At 40.0% G+C, this 24,591-nt stretch overlaps 1 protein-coding gene across 1 annotated transcript in view; it reads right to left on the reverse strand.

Annotated features, from left to right (window-relative positions):
* The window catches only part of PDILT (protein disulfide isomerase like, testis expressed), a 191,105-nt gene that overhangs the window by 30,607 nt on the left and 135,907 nt on the right, over nt 1-24,591 (reverse strand). Inside the window, exons 5-8 of the mRNA XM_069210269.1 lie at nt 21,619-21,729; nt 14,711-14,836; nt 6,988-7,185; nt 2,423-2,543 (exon numbers count right to left, since the gene is read on the reverse strand). Coding sequence (XP_069066370.1) covers nt 2,423-2,543; nt 6,988-7,185; nt 14,711-14,836; nt 21,619-21,729 — 556 coding nt within the window. The remainder of the gene's footprint in view (nt 1-2,422; nt 2,544-6,987; nt 7,186-14,710; nt 14,837-21,618; nt 21,730-24,591) is intronic.

Below are 24,591 nucleotides of genomic sequence, written 5' to 3' on the forward strand. Positions count from 1 at the left end.
TTATTCAAATTGTTAATGAACTTAAATTTACTTTCTATTATCACTTGTGCATGCGCACTCACTCTGCTTGCTAACAAATATGGATTGTCATCTGTAAAGGTAGACAAAGCCTCTATGCTGGGCCCTTAGTTTGCCCCTTTTAAAAGATTTGTTTTTCAAAGTAAAGGTGGCCACATTTTGGCTGTTACAATTATTATATTTTGTGTTTGTGTATTTGTGTAGGGCAAACCTTTCTGGGGACACAAGAACACTGTAGCAATGAATCAGACTTTTGGCGCTTTGTGAGTGAGGGAAAGAATAATTTGTGTGTGTGTGTGTTTGTGTGTGTGTCTGAATGCACAAACTATATACTCACTATTGTTGGGCATCCTGCCTTCTACATTATTGTCTATTTGTTTGGTATTTAGTGATCATTTATTTCATTGGTGCATATATGGAATCCCCCAAGAGTACCTAAGCCAAAATAGATCTATTTTACTTGTATTGATTTAGAGCCACAAAGGAAGTAGAGTTAAGAATGACACTTTACAATGCAATTATGAAGAGAGAGTGTTGAGGGCACAGGCAGCTCAATTACAGTTCTTATAAGGCTGGTTTGACCCAGACCAAAGTATAGACATGGCACTAATGGGGAGGTCGATGTTCAGACATGGCCTGTTGACTTGCCTCTTTAAGAAAACTAATTAACCATTGATGGTGCCCCAACTGGTGAAAGATATGGTACAGGTTTGGAAGAGGTTCTATGTTTGTTGGGGCAAATGGATCTCATACATTAAAGATTTGCTGCATTAGTAGCAGCTTGAGTTTGCTCGATTGCATGATAAAATTGAGTGCAAGAGGATAACAATATACAGGGATGTCGTTCGAAAGAGTGGCCCGAAGATCTTAGCGAGCACAGTAGAGTACTTTCAGTTAGATGCTGGGCAGTTTCTCCACTACTATGTTCCATGCTACATGATGGGACAGGTTTGAGGATATATACACAAGACTCCAAGAGAGTTACAAACACTGCACCTGCTACTGAGAGCAGATCTGGGTACAGGGTGTATCACTAGGCTTTATATTCCTATCAGAGCTGACATGCCTAAAGGCACAGAGAGCTAGGGGGCACTTGGAAACTGATTGCGTCACCATGTTTACTGATGAAGTGTCAGGGCACCCTCAAGCTTGTATGTGTAGCATATAGCAATACAATATTTCACCTCTTACAGTTTATTTATATGCAAAGAACAACATAACACCAGAGATGCTGAAACAAGAGAGTACTTCCATATGGTATGTGACAGCCCAGAATACTGGTGTCAAATAATAGAAAAATATGAAACATATACAGTGATCTGGATACAGATGCTTTCGTAGTCATGTTTGCTGGAATATATGCAACTAGCGCCAAACTTAAAATTAAGTGCACATTTGTGCAACTGACTTCTGGTTAAAAGGCGTATTGCAACTCACTGGTGTTAGCTCCTAACAGACCATCAATAAACCACTGGTTTCAACACGTAGCTGAATGGACTCTAGCAAATAAATTAGAATTAAAATTGCATGATCAAATAAGAAATTGCATGAAGACCTGGAAGAATCGAATCATTGTCTAGAAACCTATTTAAACCACCAGAACCTGCTGACTTGCTAATTTATGTAAATACGTATATACAAAGCACTGACGTTTTACTGCTACTCAGAAAGAACTTATATATTGTGAATGCTAATGCGTTTTCATGATTGCCCAGACATGGGTACCACTCTGAAAGGTTGTCATAGTTCCTTTGTGTTTTATAGCATTTAACATGTTTTGTTGTACTACTCTAAGAATCTGCAATAAAATATGTTTAAAAAAAAGAAAGTATACAAGGAAATGAGATGTTACTGGGTAATCAGACCTAGAATTGGCAGTTCTCATTTCCAGGGGACACTCATAGTTCCCCCTGTAACACTTGCAAACTATTCCCAATGACACTATCCATAACCCTGTTATCAGTAACAACAGGGTGGCTGGCTTAAGGTAAGGGCAAGAAGGATCTCGTAATGAGGCCCTTGCTGTACAAAAGTATTTTTAAAAATAACATTTTGAAGCATTTTAAAATATAAAGAATTTACAGGTTTAAAGAATAACCGTCAGAATCAATGTTGTCAAAGGATAAAGCAACCATATTGTTATGTTTATCAGTAGATAGTAGTAGAAGACAGACCAGCAGTAGAAGCCGTAATAGTAGACGTAGAAATGATCTGGTGTTGTAGGATTAGAGTCAGTAACCAATATTAGCAACGATTGCTATTAAAATGACTAATAATGGCATTACACAGATAGCAATTATTGTAAGAATACAGAGCTAAATCATAATTCTTTATATGGGCAAGTAGTCCTGTCTTAAAAAATTGTGATTTTAGCATTTTGTCAAGAATGTGCTTTTATACTTACAAAACATTATAAATGCATGGCTAGACTTATTGAAGGCGACTTTGTTGAAGTTTTTTCCCACCAGTTCTTTGACAGGTTTCTTATCCCAGTCTTCTGGAATCTCTTCACTGGTCAGTTTTGGCTGATTGGGCAGTAAAACACATAGAGAACATCCTCATTAAAATCAGTTTTTATTATAGTAGTGTAGGCACACAGAGCTGAAATAAATCCCTGCTTGATTCGTGGTCAGACAGGCATGTTGATCAAATTAGTTAGATGCAACAATTACAATTCTTGAGTTTGTTTTCGAGGCTGCAAGTGGCCCTTGTGTGAAGACCAGCAATGGCATTTAGAACGTATTTTAGTTGTTTGTGACCTTACATGTTTTTAATACTTGTAGGGATGACGCTAAGCAAGTCTATTTCCAAATAATTTCTTAATTATCTGCCCTGAATCTGAAACAAACTGCATCTGACCAATAGAGCGGATACATCCCGGATGTATGTTATTCCACAACAGGATCAGACTTCATTGTTTAAAGTTCTTTGGGCCTGATTCACAAAGGTAACCTACACTTTTGATTAAGTTTAACATTTTTGGTAAGTTTACTACTTTTCAGTATTCACAAACTGCACTTTTGTAGTAACTTGGGCATTTGTAGTAGGCCCAGCACTACACATGGACAACCACTGCTACTGCTACACCCTGAGTTAGAAAATAATGGAGGTGGGGACATACTACAAAAGTGTAAGTTACTGCCAACGTGCACTTTGTGAATAGGACTTTGTGTACATTTTCTAGTACTACAAAACTGACTGCAAATTGCAGTTTGTGAATCAGGCTCTTCATGTTTATAAAAAAACTCAAAAAAGAGAGAGAGGGGGACTAGGAGCCAAAATGGTCCAGAATCCTGGCTCCATACAATAGTCAATCAACAGCAAGGGGATACTGTTTCTAACCAAGAAAATACTAACAGGCTGTACATGCACGCAAGTCAAGTGGTAAGGGAAATATTCCCTTAATTCTTGGTATCCTCACACATACCAAGAAGAGATATCAGGCTTCATCGTCAGGCTTCTCCTTGTAGGACTGGCGCTGCAATGTCCTATGGGCCCCACGAAGGGTTACTTTAGAGGAGATCTTTTGTTGGTTGCAGTATGTTGAATCCTAGAAGTTTGAGGGTGTCCTATAAGTGTGAGGTTACATGTGCAAAGCTAAATGTCAGTAAAAGGAAAGAAAGTGTAAAGTTAAATCTGTCTAAGGGTTACCAAAATCACTTAATTATACAGTATTCCCTATGGAATTTTAAAAAAGACACCAAAATAGAGGCATTCAGGATTACCCTGGGGGTGTAATGTACCAGTGTAGTCATAGAAGGTAAAAGTGGATAAAGGTCAACATGTTTCACGTCTAATGGTCCAGAAAAATCACTGGTGCTTCTCCAGGACCACAAATGAATTACAGTTCCCAAATGGGAGCTGAGAGAATCAACTAGGAGGTGGTTGAATAGTAACCACAATAAATATGGAAAATGACCTCTTTTGATGTTTAGAAAATAAATTATTAAAATACCATTATGGACACTATAAAGGTGAGCAGAGGGTCGGGGAGGCCGTCTGAATTTGATGCTCTACATTCCTCAATGAGCGAGTCGCCACCCTCTACACTCGAACTTTGGGGCACTATCCTGACTTTTGAGGGGCTGGACATTCATACATGTCAGAAGATTTTTTGTGTCCATAACATAAACATAAAAAGGGGTCATTTGTCATATTTATTGCAGAGCCGGTCCTACGAGGAGCAGCACGCATAACATCTCTTCTTGGGATGTGTGAGGGTATCAGGTACCAAGAATTAAGAGAATATTTCCCTTACCACTTGACCTGCGTGCATGTGCAGCCCTTTAGTATTTTCTTGGTTAGGAACAGTATCCCCCTGCGGTTGATTGTCTTCGTGTTTATAAATATGGCTTCTGATACCTTAGCAAGTCAGGCCACAAAAGAGGCAAGAATTTCAACAGATTCCTCATCCATGAAACCCTTGGTTGCCATCGAGTATTTTCAAAACAGGAAGAAGAAGAAGTATGAATCATCAAAGTATATACGTTGTATTGATATTATGTCCCTTAATCCAATCTGGCCAGTAGTCCGGGAGTTTGCAAGTGAATCAGGATTACAAACTTCACTAAGTACAACCAGCTCAAACTTGTGTGGAGATAAAATGCAGTATTGTGAGTTTTGCCTCTCACCAGTCATGCCACCACTACCATGCAGTATTAGCATATTACTCGCCCATTAACCTGAAGCGTCCTTTAACCTTAACACGTCTGGAAAGTTTTGTGTTGTACAGTAACACATTTCCCGGCCTCCTGTAGTAAGTGAAACTTCGATGTGATTTTTGGCATTACGAAGCCTGCATTCTTCCCCTGAGGAGATCCTGCCCTTATACTCCTTGGCTGGCTTTTTTTTCAAAATAACAATTTTCTATCACATGTTCATGTTTCCATCAACGTTTATTGAGAGAAAACTGTACAAAGAGCCATCAAAAGTGAGTAGATTTTAACATTATGTGCTCCAACTGGAATTTGAACGGATGCTCCAGTCCATTGAAATCGCAATTGTCTTATTATTACACTTGCATATTGGATATTTGTGCAATAAACACTTGTTAGAATTTTGAGCTTCCCAAAGTGTTTTATTTTTATTTTCCACAGTGAATCCTGTAGTACCTGTAATTCTTCATGTAGTTCTACCACATCACTTCACTAGAGTAGACCTATTGAACCCCTAAGTGCTCATTGTCTCATTGCAGGTTGCTTTGCACAGCCCACAGAGGGAGGGGTCTCTTCCATTGCTGCAGCAGGTGCATTGGCACCTGGACCCAGAAGCCAAAAAGCCCCCCCCAAACCTTGATTATTGCTGTATTTTATCATTCAAACAGCAGCCGGGGTTCATTTCATTTCTTGAAATACGGCCCATTACACAATGGCTGTCCGATGAGGTTAAACATCTAGTATGCAGAATAAAATGTGACGGTGGGCTGCACAGAGATTAATGTCCAATAAGTTGTGTAATGGGTCAATCAGGGTTAAACAGGGTTGAATTTTCTATATCCTTTGAATCCACAAGGTGGAGTATATTGTTCTGGGTAGAAGAAATTGAGGTTTCTGATTAACTACATGATTATTTTTAATTCAGCTTGTTTAGCCTATTACAGTCACATACATACAAAAATGCCATTTGTATATTGAGAATTTAGCAGAAAGGAAACAGAGCGCTGTACATGGTTTTAGGCAAGATACATCTACAAATGACTGGAAGGGCAGCTGGGATCTGATAGTGAAAAAATGAAACCAATTAGATGGTAAATAAAATAACTAGTGTGAGATGGTAATTTTTTAAAGGAAAAGTTTGGAGAACTAGGATAGAGCTAATGACCCAGCATAGTCATTGTGCCTCATTAAGGTGTGCAGCTGTTGGTGAAGAAGTTATACCCAGTGACTTCTTAACATTGCTGTAACGTGCTCAGGATCTTGCAGACTGCAGACCTTTGGTATGTATGTAATTGTTTACAACTCACAACAATGAGGAGGGGCTTAAATCACCAGAGAAAATGAGTATTTCAGTACTGTGAGACAAACGTTTTGTTCATGTATGTAGTGCAAAACAAAATGGGTAAGGTAAGCCGATGGTATCCTCCCCTCAGTCTGGGGTGCTTATGTTCAGGTGTAAACGAACTCTTTAATATAATGAAATTGTTCAAATCAAGATGCGGTCGGCTGCCTGAATTATTTATTCCATTAGGTACTAAAGACCTCATTAGGAGCAGCCAACATTTGTCCATGACAACATTGTAACACTTACCCCCCGCACCCCGCCCCAGATCTACTGGTACCTGAGATAATGGAAGTGGAACCCAGTGGTTCCACTGATAAATTAGAAATTACTGTGATATTCTATTCTGAGACTCTGTCCAATTCTACTGGTAATCCTTCATTCCCTCCTGGGGCTTCACCTGAATTGTTCAGCTGCTATAGAGCTGGAGTTCCTGGGTGAAGCATTAAAACTTGCAATAGGCATGGGGCAAGAAAATCCCGTTGTCGGCCCAAAGAAACTCATAATGGGAGCCCAAACTTAGTTTTTCCTTTATGTTGTTCATGGATTAATCACATTTTTGAAGAACGGGGAGTAGCACAAAAATAATTAGGTAGTAACAACAGAATCTAATAAATAAATATTCATATCTTTATTTGAGCATCAAATTTACCAATTCATTACAATAACTATTGGAGAGTTTGTTCAGACCAAATTGTCAGTAAGGAGAAGACAGTAATGAAAGGGAGTATACCATCTATTTGTTGTGTATTTTTATTGAGCCTTCGGGATCAGGGAAGCTTGCATGTTCTTCTGCTTTTATTGCAATCAGTACTGATGGAGGGCACCAAGAAGAGAATCAGAGTTGGATCCTCAGCCCCTCAAGATAGCCAATAAGATCCATGCATTTATCCCTGATCCACTGCAATTCGTGAAAACAGCTGTACATACTCTGCACTGGATTCTTTTTTTGGGGAAGTTTAAATAACATACCTTAGCCTTTCCATCCAGATAACTCTGACAGAAACTTCTCAGGTTTTCAAAGTTCACATCATCGGCTGGCATTTGATACTTCACGTCACTCGTCAGGTTCAGAATTCGAACAGCCGGAACATCAACCTCAGTGATGCGGAAATATTCGAAAATGCGCCCATTTCTAGTTTCGTTTGTATCAACCAAGATAAACATGATCTGCAGGTTGGAAAGATGGTCTGAGTGAGATCAGTCTGGTACATTATCAGGGTATTTTCAATAAGGCAGCTTCTAAGAAGGGGTGGTGACACATTATTAGGTAGACATTTATTAGTTAAGGAGAGTTAAGACAAAATTGTAGGCTTGTAATAAATTGTATATTTATATTTGTGGGCAGAAATTAAAAAAGTTAGTACAATTAAAGTTACAGACTCACATCTTTGAGTCCAATTGAGCAAAGTCGTAATTAGTGTTGGGAATATGAAACTGCTGAGTGAGCGAAACGTAAAGTAAGAAACTAACTCATGGCAGTTGCTAAGAGAAGGAGCATGAAAAAACATGGATGGTGGTGGTGAATACTCACATTCTTCCCATGCAACCGAAAGGTCCAACTGAGCAGAAAAACTATTATCATTCAGCATCTCATTCACTTAGATATTGTCTTATTCTGTTTGCCACACGAATATCAGGATAATGTCCAAACATGTAATGTCCATGATCTCAAGGTTCGCAGTTGTGTGTTAAAACCGCACCCCGTGGATTTTCACCCATGCATATGCCATCATGACTTTACCTGGCAAAATGTGCATGTGGAAAGAATGAAAATGTGCAGTAAATGGTGCAGTAACTTTGATTCCTCATTTTGACCTTCAAAACTTGAAATGTGTGGGGAAATTGTTGGAAAAACGCAAACGTAAGAACAGGATTAAATTGGCAGTGGGGAGGGGGATATTTTACAGTACCATACATATCAGTAGACTCAGAACAAAATCTTCATGAAGGGAAAATCAATGATGTCTCATATCTGCACACTCCCTTTTTGTAATCTTGCATAACAAAAGGTGCATTGTGTTTAGCATGGTAATAGGATCACCAGGGGCGGACACACCTTTTATTCCACTGGGCATTTCCCCGGTGGGCTGGAGCTCTTGGAGGATAGTTTTGGAAGCCCTGTGCCGCTTCAGGTGCCTCAGACACTTTCCCAGCTCCTCGAAGTTATTTGCAGCAGGTACAGGGAGGCTTCCAGAGAGGGAAAAGAAGAGGAAAAGGGAAGCTAATGGGAAACCTTTCTTTCTTTCTCAGTGCTAGGGAGTACTAAGGTAATGAGATTTTAGACCAAAAAATTAATGTAAACTAGCCCATGATTTTTGCTATCAGTATATTCTGGACATTCCAAATGAAGCTACCCTAATATTCATAGGAATAGCTATAAGCTGTTACTTGGAAAATACCTCTGTTTTATTTATTGAACAGCTCTGCCCAGCTGCCCACTAATGCCCAACTACCATAATGGCAATATATTCTCTAGACACATATCTCACACATGTTCACACAAATCTATACCAAGCCTACCACACATGACCTCGTCTTCACCTATTCAAAACACCACTGTACACTGTGACAGTCCCTGAAGAAATTAATTAATTCCATCGAAAGCCACTTCTTTAAAACCATCTCCAACTCCACATAATCTCACCAGCCTATCTCCAACCTACCTTCCCAATCAAAATTACTTGAACTCTTTACCTACATCCAGCTCACACATCACCTCAAAAGAAACTGTTTGCTTGATCCCCCTACAAGAGCCCTTCTGTTCACTGCAGGGAACAGAACTCCTAGTGTCTAGACAAAATGCCCTTAAAACAATTAGCAACAGAGTCAACATTAGACTATTCATCATCCTCGGACTGTCTACTATCTTCTACAATATTTACCCACCACACACTACTCTCTGCGACCAAAGGATGCTGAATATTGGTCCCTTGATCACATCTTTTCTCACAGGCAGATCACAAGTTGTCCAAATTACATGAAAATAATCAATAACAAGCAAAATAAAATCTGGATTCCACCAAGGCTCACCCCTGTTCCTTCCACTTTCTAATGCATGCATGATAACAATATTCTCATGGGTACCTATGCATGGTCTGAAATGTCACTGCTGTGTTGATGGCGCCTACACTATCTACCAAATAAATAAGCCACCATCAATGAGCGAACCAACCACTTCAAGCCTAAAGGGGACCATCACTGTAGGAAACACCTCTAATTCAATTTAAATAAAACTACGTGAGTGGTGTGTGTGCATGAGTGTGTGTTTCTGTCTAGCAGCCCGCCCAATGTCCACATCCATTACCATGAACAGCTAGCAACTTTACCTGCCTAAATATGCAACACTATAAAAACCTAGGTATTGTATTGGACTCACACATCATATTAAAACCCAATAGCAAATAATCTGCTTCTTTCATTTAAAGATATTGTGTTGCGCCCTTTCAAATCTACCTTCTAAAAAGAAGACGAACCAACTTATTAAGGGATGCAACAGTCAGACTCTACAATACATCTCATGATTTACCATATACCTTTCCCCTAAAAAATCACTCTTGATGTCGCCTTTATCAAAAATCAACTTTGAGGCACTTTTTGAATACCCAGATCACATCAAAACAGGCCCCAGAATTCCCTTTAGATAGCACCATATAATACATGCAAGATTTCAAGGTAATAAGAAATGCATTTCATTTGCTCATTTATTTATATTACTCAAAAGCGACATTAATGCTGATAATGTCTTTTGGTCATTATGGCTCTTTGATGTGTTCTGCCATTACAACTCTGTACAGGCCTTTGCTGTGGTCATTAATGCATATAATTTCAAGAGTCATACAGACTACCTACAGCCAGTGCCACTTCACAGAGCAAAGTTTTGTTATTGGCCACTAAAGCCTGGCTCCATTCATGTATTTAATATTAGGGGACATTAACAAAAATTCCAAGTGGACAATGTTCATCCTCATTGAGGACAGGGTCCAATAACACCATGGAACTGAGTTTGAAACCGCCACAAAGCAATGAAATCAACTAGAACAATCTGTAGTTAAGGTTAGCTGAGGTTTATGGGAAGTGAATAATGCTAACAAAGCAAACCTAAAAAGACAGGAAATACAGTAGTTTGGTTATGCTCAGCATTGCTTATAGGACTAAGCCCCTATCGTACCAAACCCTTAAATAGTCATTCCGTCAAACCTTGGGGCACAGCCTTTGAACACGTGCAGAAGGCTGAGGGTGTAGGACCTCGCCTGTTGCCAGGCTCTGAACCCAGGCCCAAACCACCATACAAGTTGTGAATTGACTTCTGTTGTAATCAGTGGGCACTGGCCAAGGACCTGCACCCAGGTCTTGTTCCAGTAAACCATATGTGCATGGCCTTCAGCTGTGTGCAGCAACCTTTGAGCACAGGGCCAGACAGGTCATGCCCCAGCCCACAGCCTCCCTAACCTAACTGCCCACAGCATTTTACCATAGGCGGCAAACACGGGTCCAGGACATGGCCAATTGCAAGGTCCTGCACTCTAGCCACAGCTGCGTAAGCACTACAGCTGTATGCAGTGACCTCTGGGAGCAGGTCATACTACCAGACCCTGGCCTCTCCTACCCACTTCAACCATGCCCTGCAGTAAGACAACATTACCAGTGTGGTCGCTGTGCACATCCTTTGGCCATGTGCAATTGTACTGTGGATTTTTATTTTCTATATGATTAATGTCCAAAACACTGTACATTTTCCAAAGATCCAGATCTGGCTCTGTGCACCCCACAACAAAACTGGCGTTTTCATAATTTTGGGGTAGAGTATGTCTCTCTGAGCCTCTCAGGTACCTCCTTAATGTTAAGGATTTCCACCCTATGGCATTTTAGATTATGAGTTGAACCTAGCTGCTTCACCTCATATCCTAGTTCGGTTAAAGTATGTCCCGCAGTTTTTGCTCTACGAGTGATAGAATCTTCATTATGGAAGTTCACATGGAGTTCAGCATTTTGGGATCCTCCCTATTAATGTTGTCCCCTTGATGGATCTTGACAAAACTCTTTAGACTTGAGACATTGTTGATAGAACAGACAGTAGGAGAGTTGTATGCAGTTTGTCAAACAGCACCTAAGTTATTGAAAATAAATTACACAACACATCTATGGGAAATGTGAACACAAAGGCCTGAATACGAGTCAGGCAGAGCAGATTTACCTCGTGGAATTCTGTTCTACCTGATTCTGAATAGCTGGGCATTTCTACACCTGTTTTTTCCGGCTGTGGAAGAATATGGCTTTCTCTTTCTGGCCTAAAAAATGCATAAGACTTTGGCTGTAGCAGCAACCACATCTTAGTCTGATGTTTTTTTTTTTATAGGGGCACATTACGTGCCCACTAGTAATACTTTTCTCTTCCCTGTGCTACTACCTCTCCCCTGCCCCTCCTCCTCTCTCACCCTGCACCCCACCCATATGGTCCTTCATACATTTACCACCTGCTCAGAGCCCATGGTAAAGGTAAGTAGTAAAACCACATGGGATGGACAATTCATGTGGCTTTATGACCAGAAAAATTGTTCCTCCTTTAAAATGCATGCAATTTTACTGTCACTACAGTTCTGTGCAACTGTTACTCAGGGCCTAAGTGAGGTTTACAGTATACATTCATAGACCTTAAGGGTCAAAGGATTAATATAACATCAAACCTCCGACTGATAGGGCTATGTAATGCTATCAGTATTTAACCACTGATTCCATCTTGAACACTGGCACCATTTTGTGCTTAGCTTCAAATGCTGTCACATCAGTGGTGCAGGTATTTTTCCACGCACAGCTTGTTTTCTACATAGAACGTGTTTTCTCTCTTCTGGCCAGAAAAGGGAACATATCATTTGGGATGCAAAGGTGATAAGAGTGTACCATGATGAGAATATTTATAGCAGAGAACGGTATGGCTCTGTCTTGGAAATGCACACTGGGATCTGGCTAATTCTTTTGTTTGTTTTCAGCACAGACCAAGTACAGCCAGGGCTTGAATTTCACAACTTACTTGAAAGTAGGGGAAAGGTTACCAGAACCTTCCTGTTAGGGTTTGTTTAAGGTATATAAGGTGGGGATACTTGGTACTGAGGCAGAAGGAACTCATTTTTGAGCGTGGATGCACTGCTCAATAAATCAAAGTCCCATTGGGGAATATTTCTCCTGTATCACCTGTTCAGGGTTCCACAGCTTGACATTGACAAGCACAAGGATGATGTTAGATTCGATCCCCATGCCAATGGATTTCTCATTCTTAATTATCTAGCTTTGTTGGGTGCATGCATGAATATATATATTCACTGCATACATATTCATTGTTGATATATTGCACTTTTTCTGCTTATTATTATTATTCAACTTCTGTGATTATTTGAATACCTCTATGTGTTTTGCTGCATTCAAGCTAAATGCTCATGTTAATATTTTTGTATGCCCTCGTTTGAGACCTGGGAAGAGGCTTAATAAATGTATTACTCTAACTAAGAGTGCTGCGCTCTTTGAATTCTTTAGCCTCGTTCCTTCTTAGTTTGAAGTTTGAAGCTAAGTAGGACAGGCTATGAACACTAGTCTGTGGCCTTTTTAGGGGAGCCCACTGATGTGCATACTGCTCCTATTAAGGATTGTCCATATTTCTTCTCTAAAACTTCCAAGTTTACTAAGTTGTTGCATTATTCGGTTCGGTTGCTGTATAGTGGGTGTTCTGTTATTGAACTAATTAACATGTTGTGTTTTCTTGTGCTGCGGTGTTGTTGCTCTGTTTTGCTGTGTTGTGTTGGTGCTGTGGAGCTGTGTTGTGTTTTTTTGTATTGAGTTATTGTGTTGTCGTGGATGTTGCAGATAGGTCGCAAAGTTACTGAGGGCTGTAAAAGGTTAACGTTTTTTGTGTCTTGATCACTAAGTTTGCAAACCGGGTTGAACTGGTTCAAGAACAGCAAATTCAAATGAATAACAAAACAGATTGGTTCAGATGCAGGTCAGGTTTGGTGTAATTCCTTTCAGCTCTTTTCTGAAGGACTTCATATAAAAAATGCTCTTCTGAAATTTTGCCCAATATTACTTCCTTCCACACCTTACAGATCTGCACAAATGTTTAAACTCATAACCAGAGATGTAAGGACAATGCTTCTGCCACATTTCATATGGATTAATTATTTTTGGAAAACCCAGATATACATGTAACAATCTTTCGAATTCTATTAACACATGTTCATAATGCCTATATGTCAAAATCGACTGATTAAATGTACACAAAACCTCAAATATGATATATTATGAGAAGATTTCAATCTTTGTAATAAGTGTGGTGTAATTCCTATCAGCAATTTTTATTGTAGCAGGACATAAAATGACTCATTATTTCTATTGTCACCGAAACATTAGCGTGCCACCTTCATCAATCTGTCTAGAATGTGAAATAAAAGCCCTGGGAATCGCCATAGGTATCAGAAAAAGCAACAATTGGCTTTTTCAGCACTTGTTTGCTTTCCTGGAGCTTATTATTAGGTTACCGTTAAAAGACAGCCTCACGTTACCAAATCTAGAAAGGTAAACTAATGATAAAGTATAACAAATAACGTTCTAATATGGCTACCAGTGCATGTGCACACAAGGAGATACATAGGTGGCCATCTCAGAAATGTGTTTGTAATACTTTAATTTTTGCAAAACATTGTCTACGATGTCTGTGCACACATGTGGGGGTACAAGGTCCTTTTTTAATGCTTTTTGTCACACTTTATTGCAAAAATCTTTTACGGATTGGTAGCAATGTGTGAGGAGCTGCGGGCCCTCATAAAAGTAAACAAAAATATATTTGAAAAAACTGATATATATATTTTTTAAAACAAGATATTGGCTCACCATCCCTTGCACTGAAGGAGACTTTGGGCCTGATTACAACTTTGGTAGAGAGAGTTAATCCGTCCCAAATGTGACGGATATCCCGCCCGCCGTATTACGAGTCCATTATATCCTATGGAACTCGTAATACGGTGGCCGGGATATCCGTCACATTTGGGACGGATTAATCCCCTCCGCCAAAGTTGTAATCAGGCCCTTTGTCTTAGAAGTAGGTGCACATTTCGCACAGGCAGGTGTGGTCGCTCACAAAGAGAAGAAAAAAAGTCTGAAGCCATTGCCCAGTGCTATATATTGTGGGCAGAAGCAAAAGTCTATGGGCCAAAGCTACTCTATGTTTGTATATTAAATATGTATTAAAACAAAAATATTAGTCTGAGGAGACAGCTAAAGCTGTCTCAAAGGCCAGACACACCTACTTAGCGTTAGTAATAGTCACTATCTGAGAGACTCTAATACACACCTCACATTCTGTGTGTCTTCAAAGAATCTTTCATTGAATTCCTTGGGCACTTGCTGACTTTCAGTGACTGATCCTTTTGGGAATTCAGAATATGTACCATAAATAGTCAAAAGATAATTGACATACAATGATTATGAAGAGTGTTCATTTTCATATGGAGGACTGGTGATACTGAAAAACTGACATGTAAGACTCTCCAAGAAAACCAGCAATTAACCTATCAATATACATATGGAATACCATATAGAAAGTGATTTGTGGAATTGGAGGCATATTAGAGATCCAAATGTTATAATATGACCATTTTGCACAAAAATCTGTACTACATTACTATATTTAACATTGCTTACATACCTTTCCTCTAAACCCCACTGCAGCAGATTCATAATTTTCATAGATCTTACTAAAAGTATCTGATGTCTTCGATGTAAACAGCAGAATGTGACTTTCAACAGGAACATCAAAAATGGTCACAGATGTCTGTAAAACAAAGAATATTACCAGTGTCTGAATATTTAAAGAACTAACACAATGTGTGCGTGAGTTAAGACAATGTGTTAATCTATGTAGGGAATATCATTGTATGCTTACAAATTTGACATGTATTTATTTTGTTTTATTTAATTGTATTATAAAGTGAATATATTTCTGTTTTTTCCAAAGTACTTTATTTAGGAAACTTCCCTAAAACATAAATTAAAATTACACATTTTTATATTAACATCATTTTATACATTAAGTTAGAAAAGATGATAATAACATAACCTACTACATCTGTCACAACAACAAATTCAATATTAATCAAAAAATCTAATATTTCACCTCGACTTACAACAATATGCTTTATTAACAATTGTCATTAATAAATGATATGAGTAGAAAGAAAAGAGGGCAGTCCAGCTATATATGTTGTAGAGATTATTTAACACTCAGAAATACATTTCCTCTGATTTCACAACATTGTCTAGGTGTGCCCTCTTTTCTGCCACCCTGAGCTACAAATGCAAACTTTTAAGATGCTGAAACTAATCATTACATAGGGCAATTGATTTGGGTAATCAAAGACCTCAAAGTCATTTTTTGATGTTTTTGAAGGGACTACTAGCATTCTTTCCCAAATTATATAACACTGGTATGCACACTATGCAGATCTACTCTTCTTTTTTTAATAAGGAATTGGAGAAAGTGAACACTTCTTGTATTTGGATAGATGTCATGTGATCTCCTTGTGTTTATCTTATTGAACATCTATGATCATCTAGACATCAAGAATTTAAAGTTATGTTCCTATTCATTTCAATAGGACTGAGAATACAGAATTTTCAATAGTGTACTGAATTTACTGTGGACACATTAGAAGTCAGCACAGTCTTAAGAGTCACATCTCTAGATGCTACACTGTTTGCGGTAAGTCTGAAGACAATTGTCTTCACCACAATGATGCTCATGAGATAACCTACAACTGGAAGTTATCAGTCAGGGATATAGGGCATATGGGAACGAGGGCAAGAAAATAAAAAACAATATATAAGATTCAAACGATCTGGAGGTTTGACAGTACAATTAAGTGCAGAGAACGAACAAAAGTTAATGTGTTGAAGGGAGTCCACAAATCACAAGGCTCTGAAACAGCTTTGAAGGTCAATTAAAATGGCAGCATAACTCAAGATTTAGGAGAAATGGGTCTCTTTCAAATGGCGATACACAAAAACACCAATACAGAGCAATTGAATCTTGGACTGATTGGTAGGAGCCTGGACTATGTTCCGTGCCATCATTAACAAATCAGAGGTTCACACGGCCAGGGTATTGTCACAGATACAACATTTTATTGCATGAAAATAAATGATGCCATTCCATTCCAAGTTGTTCCCTATTGCAAATTAAATACTTTTTTTATAGTGCGCTACAAATTAGTTGGGCCAACCATCATTTCATCAGTTAGATCATGCACTATCATGTCATAAGTTTTGTCCAAGGTTTTCGTGGAATGTTACCAGTGCTCACAAAATCTCTATTGTGCCCAAACTTGGTTGCCATACGGTTACCAAATGAACGCACCCAAGTATATTTTCAAACATTTGTCAAATACTTTTGGCATTTGAACACTTACACCTGTATTGTGGCACAAGGGGTAAAGGACAGCAGAAACACTACTCCTCTGAGGTAGTTAAAGAAGAATGTCACCTTTCATCCATCATGTTAAACTAATTCCGACACAAATTACCCGTTTAAGGGACTTGGTATAATCACCAGTTTGACTGGAGGGAATGTCTTGCATGGTTGCAAAATGTGAGGAGCCTTTAATTTTATTGGATGTTCATCAATTGTTCCTAGGGTTCTTGGCTTGGCTAAAGCATTTCACTTCGTTGTGAATGAGATCAAGGTTCTTTCCAAAATAATTAATCAACAAGTGATTTAAAATGTAAATATGTGTCATCTATACATACAATTACAATGACTCTAGATTTAGTAATCAACATCCCTAACACATGTCTGTTCTTTGTACAGTACCCCATGTTTGAGATGCACCTGCAGCAATAAAAGAAATCTTGAACAAATGCCTAGCTGTTCCTTCCAGCTAGGTTTGTGCCATCCCACTATGCCTAAAAATATAAGAAACAGACACCCATTTTGAATTGGAAGGAACAGTCAAACCAATCTGATCTTCAGAGGCATATAAGACTGGGCAAGATAAAAGCTATTTTCTTGGTGCTGGTTTATTTTGGGAAGGTTCCAGGAAGCAAATGTTTAAGTTGAAAATAAGTAGGCGGGCAATGACTACAGATTACCAAGCACAGATCAAATATGATCCTGTGATTGAATCTCCAATAATTGTGGAGGGAGAAACACTAAGCAATATTGATTCTATGGCCCTATTTCTTATGACTATTTATCTAGACATAGTAATCAATATTAATTATGCCCCCTTCAAGCACCCAATGCCTCTCAAGAAAATGAAGGCATTGAGAAGTTACAAGCATTCCATCACTGTTGCTAAAGCAAAGGTACTCTAACAACAAGTTGACTTGTCTGCCAATCAGGCTGAATCTCCTTTTCACATTATCCACTGTACTATTACTCCTCTCACCAGATTCCTGCCTTCACCCGACAAATGCAGCAAATATTCGTCCTTCTTCATTGAAGGAATCTCATCCAATAGAGAAAAATTCCATCCCACCTTGTCCTCAGTCACAACACCTCCCATCAAAACCAAAAACACTTTGGAGGCCTTTACCACTATTTCCTGATCTCACATATCTCGAACCTTCTATCATTCAGACCTCTTACAAGTGAATCTGTCTGCTTCAGCATGGTGTACTTTTATCAATGTTTCTCAGTCACATTGTATCTTCACTGTTATGTTAAAGACTAGACAAACCAGCCCATCCAGAAAAAAAACTAAATTCCAATTTCCTGGCTATATAAAGGCCTTTCTTTATTTTCATTTGTCTTAGTAAAGTCATCGAGAAATGAGCACTCTAAAAATCCTGAGCCTACATCAACAAACAGCAGCTCCTGGCTGATCATCGGTTTAGCTCCTGTTTTGAATGTAACGCCTAGACACCAGAAAATCTTGGATGATGTGTACTGTATGTTATATGGGGGAGATTATTCCGATATAGTGGATAAAAACTGACTAATTCCAGTTTTGTAACACTCCATGCACTTTCATAGACATAAACAAAGCTGGTTCTCCTATTTTCCAATTAATCAGTCTCCATTGGTAAAGACTGGAATCCATTCCTCAGAGAGTGCTGACATGCCATCTGGCATCCCTCGCTGCTCTTTCTTAGTTCCCACTTTGTTCAATGTGTATCTTGAGACACAGAGCTTGCTGTTCAAGGGATGAGTGACCCCATTCACCAGAATATGGGTGACAGCCAAATGTTTTGAAAGGTTTATCTGTTAATGTCATTGTTATTCTATGTGGTGTCCCCACCAGATCCTAAGCATTGATGGTAGATGGTTTCTTTTGCTCAGTTCCGTCTCTCCATCTCGAAACATAAAAGTACATTTGACCCAAAGCTGCTTGACAAATTTAAAGTGACAGACTTGCTTCTTTCCCTCACCTGGACAGGGAAATCTTAACTCCTAACTCAGGGGAAGGTGAGGTAGGGATCTGGGTACAGGGCTCCCTTTAAAAACATGATGATGCTGCTATGAGTATTCTATGTGGGTTTCAATCAACCAGAGACACAGGCTCAGACACTTTACTTCTCTTAATAGAGTCAATTACACTTCCAAACGACTGCACCCCATGGATAGCACTCGCACCTCAGATGCACTTGCTGTTCAAAATGTGTGCTCCTATTTTGGTGCTGCCCCCTGATTCAGGCCTTTTGAACTGAGATTGTTCGGGTCCTTAACAAGATTGCAGACACCTGTTAAACCTGATCATCACATACTCTGCTATTGCGGTTGCTGCGGATATCATGTGTAGCAGATGACACATGGTCACGCTCCTATTGGTACTGGCTGTAGCGTGGCTAGAGCCTGGATGAGTGGTCCACACTGATGGCTTCGATATGCTGTATTTTGTCATTAAGGTGCTGAAATATATGCTGGCCTACAGACTCCGAGATTTCTGTTGAAAGATATTTGAACTCCTGTCCTAAGACCCGCCGCGCCAGCTACTGGGGTCAATTGTGATAGCTTAATAAACTGTACACTCTTTATCTTGCTATTTTCTGCAGAATGTTATCTAGATGATATTTACAATGTTAGTAAGAGCCCAGGGATATGACCATAAAGCAATAATATTGCATGGAGTGACGTGTTATCATTATATACTGACCTTCATGGAGCGGTCCTATGGTGGACTGCACCACCTTAGTAAGGCCTGTGATGTATGAGGGTCTGCCTTGTTGTAATCATTTTCCTTTTTAAGGTCGAGTACGCAAAGCGCTCTGTCCCAGGTGTAATCTCCTTGTGGGCTTTTAACCACGCCCTTGTCACACTCATCAGTTTTGTTGGTTCGTGGGCTTGCCTTTTAAAATTCCATTGAATTAATTAGTGAAAGGCATACATAAGCCATGCCTTCTCCGTTGTTTAGCCCTCCTCAAGCGTACCGGCCAACTACTGAAAAAATACGAGGCTCCATGTTTTCGGTATGGTTTCTGGGCTACATTTTCTCTTTATTTCGTAGACAGCGCAATCTCGCTGGGCAGTAGTTGAGCGCTTTGCATGACATCAACCTTGTTGCATGGATATTTGCTCTTTTGCCGGTTACATGGATAGTTGCACTTTTGCCGATGCATTTCACTGCGAGTGAACTTCTGTTTCCTTTTGTGTGTCTGCTTTGCACTCATGGTGGCCGTCGGCTCGCTTATGTGAAACTGTTTTACTTTTCATTTTCAATATATGCGGCAAGAAAAGTCCGGTTAGAAGTTTACAACGCTAATAGCTTTAACTCGAGCAAACGCGAGACCCATTGCAGTGCAAATGCTTGTTTGTCCTTAGATCTGCACGGCAAAGTAATAAAAAAAAAATTAAGTAAACACTCTGGAGTCCTGCCTCACTTAAAGAATTCGCAGAAGCAATTAAGTACCACCTCCATTCACTAAAACAGTTCACATCTTGTGGCATCAATCCATCTATGAATGTTGCCAACATACTCCAGTGATTTCATGCCTGGACTTTCATGGTATCCTTCGTTGAGGATCACAAGTCTCATTTAATCCACTCGAGCCGTATAGCTTCAAATAAAACGTTCGACGATATCACCCATTTGTTTCTAGCCTGCACTGGTTACTGACTGAAGCAAGAGTCAAATTTAAAAAGATGCCAAACCTACAAGGCCCAGCACATCACAAAATCTGCGTTAATCTGCTCATCATTTCCGATGCACAGATAGCAGTAAGAAACAGAACTCTAAGCTCAGAAGTACTTACATTCAAATTTACTCAAGCTTAAGGCAACCACTTTTTAGGACTCTTTTCCGGCTTCCAACTCTCTGGTCTCAATATTGAAAATACACGCTTGGGTCTGTGAACAGCAACACTCTGTTTCACAAGACAATCCATTAACATCTCTGGGTTGTATTGTGAATGGAGTCAGGTTCTTCTGAGCACTCATTGGCATTTTCCATTCAGCATTGTACATAAGAGGCGGACTAAAGTGGCAACAAAAAGCAAAAATGTTCAAAAACAGCCCCACACTGCAGGAGGCCAAAGTTAAAATGGAGCCCTGTGTGCCACGACAGCCCACCATGCTCTAAAAGCAGCCCTTTCGCCTGCAGCCCACCAGGATAATGCCAGAGCGACAGAATAGCAGGCAATGCTTTCAATCAATCACGACTTGTCATGAACAAGAATAATGGAAAAGGTAATTTTCTATGCAATATAATTTTATGTAAGGCCGTAAAGCAACATATGTGGTCTAGATGAAACAGAAACAATGTGGACATCTTTCTGAGACGGTTGCTACGCCTACTTGTCAGAAAGCAATACCAATGAATAGATCTGGCACCCCCATATCAGGTGTAGAAGTAATGACCTGTCAGGTTAGGAATTTAAAGCTCCCTTTCAATTATGGATATTGGATCCTGTTTGGAAATCCCACTTCCGTGTTCTAGAATTTCCAAGAACTTTAAAAATAGCATGTCATTCATCGCCAACGATATTGACAAATTCCATGAAGCATGCTGCTGCCATAAGGGCAGTGCAGCTGGTAGGACAAGTATTACGAAGTAGAAAAACAGGTCTGTGCATGTGCTATGATCAAGCTTTCCCGCTACAAGATTGTCTGCAGCAGTGGCGCCACTTTGTATCCCCTGCAGCCATTTTAGACTTGCTCACAATGTTGGTCTTCAAGTTTAGTGAACCTCAAAATGTCAATCATAACATGTAACCTTCTCTTCCAAGTAAAAATTACCGTATTTCAGGTACGTACATAGATTATTTTTTCAACCAATTTACTTTGATGCTCATAATCCCAACACGACTGGTACAGATTTATGAACCATTTCCTTAATTTATTATTTTACATGTCCCTAGCACCAAAATTGATTGGAACCAGAGTTAGAATAGCAAATCTACATAACTGAAAGTAGGGAAAGTTGAGGTATTGCTCTATCACTGTTATGGATGTGAAGGTATTGACACACCCCACATTGATCCAATAATTAAAATATGACCTTGAATCCCACTATCCATGCTGTGGGAACTACCTTGACATACAATCCGGGATGCAATCTTTCACCTGTAATAAAAACCCATTACTTTACAAGTCCATTTTATTGGACCACGAAGCAGACATACCTCAAGATTATACTCTGTGACCAAGTCCATGTTATATGTCCTGATTAATCGTACTAGATCCAATCTGCTTTCAATGTCATGTTCGGATATTTCATAGCGAACAGGTTTACCCTGGAAAAGCAAATAACAAACAGATTTTTACTCACACACCTAGCACCGCCAGTTTCACAAATATGAAGCTGCTTTCTAGACCAAGTTCCTTGACTCATGTTCCAGAACATCAAAAACACTCAAGACAGCATGAATCAACCTGAGGCAACAAACGCTGTCTTCCTTTTCCTGCAGTTGGACCACTGATAGGTTAAAGGTTGCAATGAAATCTGCTCATGGAGGTTTTTCTGCTCATTGACCTGACGTCTGATGACCACTGAGGATGTTTTTAATGGTTTTGGTGCTTCTCCCAGCAGAGTCCTAGCCTAGACTCTACTGCACTAGGGACAACTGCAAAGTGTATCCCACCCACAGTCAAGGGTGACTACTGTGTCATAAATAGTCTAGGGGAAGACAGACAGTCAGAGGTGTCTGCAAAAAAGAGTGTGTGGGCACAGGTATTTTTTCCCTATGCACCTGGAAAAATATCAACAGATCTTCCTGTGGAATCCATACTTTATCCCATAACTGGATTCCCTCCCATACCCGTGAACGTTTGCTGTGTGGTGTGTATGGAGACCATCTGTAATGTCAACGGGGTTCTCTGTAAAGTAACGTTGCCTTCAGTATGAATTGTGGTTTCATATATCAGGGTTAGGGCCAACTTCCCTATATTGTGGGTGCCCTTGGAGCTGTAGCCTAGAGACACCGTGAACCTGATCCCCTGACTGTATATGGATTGCTTTTAGAGCCTCTGAGACATGACAACCTCCAACTGGTGCAGTGGTTCTATGAGTGAATATTGTGACACTATATGTGATAATGTTCTGCCGGAAAGCGTTCTTCATTTGTAAACAGATCGGCTAGCCACTCAGGCTGGATAATGGCCCTGTAAATCTATTGGCCTATTATTAGATTCTCGTATGTGAAAAATGAAGTCAATCTCTCACATACCATGCTGAACCACCAAATTACTGAAGTGTGAAGAAACAATACAGGACTTAAAGGATAAGGGCACGACAAAGCTCCTTTCTGAAGATAGTGTTTCAGTAGATTGCTTTATGCATGTCTTGAAGCAGGGCTACCTGCCAACTTGAAATGGGAGCGAATGTGCCTATGAATACAATATTATTTCACACAGATTACTGAAACCATCCCTCGCAACTGGTAGGGTGCAGCTGTAGTTTCAAAAACTCTTGATGCACATAACATGATAGCAGTTCTATTATTAAGGAGATGTTTTCACATCTCTACTACTGCCAATGTGCCAAGAAGGCCAGACCTGAGAGGCTACAGTCCGAAATCAAACTATCACTAGGTAAGTCATTACTAGTACAGAAAGTCAGATGAGAAAGAATAATTGGCCTCGTAGGATCCAGAGAGACGGTGCTAGAACAGAGATTCATAAAAAGTGCAAGTGCAGATTGAACCCCAAAGGCCCTTGGATAGCTCCCCTCTGCTACCACAGGAGGTCTTCGAAGCAAGCATGAACTGTAACAGTGAGGACCGTGGCCTTGGCACAGGGAAACACAGCATGCTGGGACCACCAGGGAGGTTCCCCATCCACAGAGACAAGGAGGAGGTGCCAAAATAAAGTACATGCATGTATGGGGCAGCAGAAAATTACAATACATTAAGACATCATGGAAAAGAACTATGTGGAACAAGGGAATGCTCAGACAGGAGTGGGGTTACTTGGAGTCTGTGCTTAATTTGAATAAGAAAGAGTGCTGTGCTCAAAGCTCTGCGCAGAAGCCCGCGGCCTGAGCTATTAACATTGGCGCGCCGAGCACCAATGCTGCAGTCTCCAATTCACCTCAGGCCTCTTTGATCTACTACCAGACAGTGCCTGCCCATTTATATCACTCTTTAGCATGCCTCCTTTCTCCCTTTGTGACGGGTTTTCCGTCATTTCCCCCCTTATTTCCCGTGTATTTGTATCTCTCTTTCTCTCCGTTAATATATGATGAGGCAAAATTAGTTCCAGTCCCTAAAAATGAGTGCTGGTGGCCCCCACCAGCAACCACTAGCTTAAATTGAGCACTGCCTGGAGTACTTATAGAATACTAGATGAAAGGGAAACCCATGACTACAAACACTAAAATGAAAAAATAGGAAGGGAGGGTACAGTGTTAATTGGGAAACCAGGCGAGTGAATGCAAGGGCTGCAGTGAAAACAGGAAAGCAAGCAAGTGAGAGTAATGCACAGGTTGAGGCACAAGACTAGAAACAGGCAAGTTGGGATCCACAAAAGTGAAGTGAAAGACAGGACACAGACAAACTGAAGATCGGTCATCAAAGAAATACACCTGAGCAAGAGGCCGAAGATAAGACGTATATTTACCAAATGAAGGGATACTAGAAAAGGCACAACTGTCCTCCAAGGCTATCATAAGGTTGACCCAAAATGGAGGGAAATCGGATGTCACACAACATTCCTCAAAGGACACCATAAGGATTCAACCAAAATGGAGGGATGTCAGGTGTAATAAAACACTTTCTCAAGGTCATCATAAGTTTGACCACTTATCTTACAGTTGCTTCCTCAAGAGCTTTCTATTTGCTGCTTAGTAACTACAGGAAGTAGTCATGGCTCCAAGGGCACTTTAAAGCCTGTTCACTTTTTGTTTCTGTTGTGGCTTCATGACCCCTAAGGCTAAGGGTAGCAAGGCTAGAGGTAGCAAGATGAGTGTCAGGGGAACCAAAGTGTAATCCTAGGGTAGCACCTGCTGGAACTGGGTAGACATTGTGGACAACATTCGGCAAAAGCTCCCAACTAACACAGTTGATAGATGTGTTTGGTTACAAAATGTGACTGAAAGTATGTGCCAGAGCACAGGGGCATCCTACAGGTTCAAGAGTATCAACCAGTGCAGAAATAGG

This window comes from Pleurodeles waltl, chromosome 10 (assembly GCF_031143425.1).
Source record: "Pleurodeles waltl isolate 20211129_DDA chromosome 10, aPleWal1.hap1.20221129, whole genome shotgun sequence".
NCBI lineage: Eukaryota > Metazoa > Chordata > Amphibia > Caudata > Salamandridae > Pleurodeles > Pleurodeles waltl.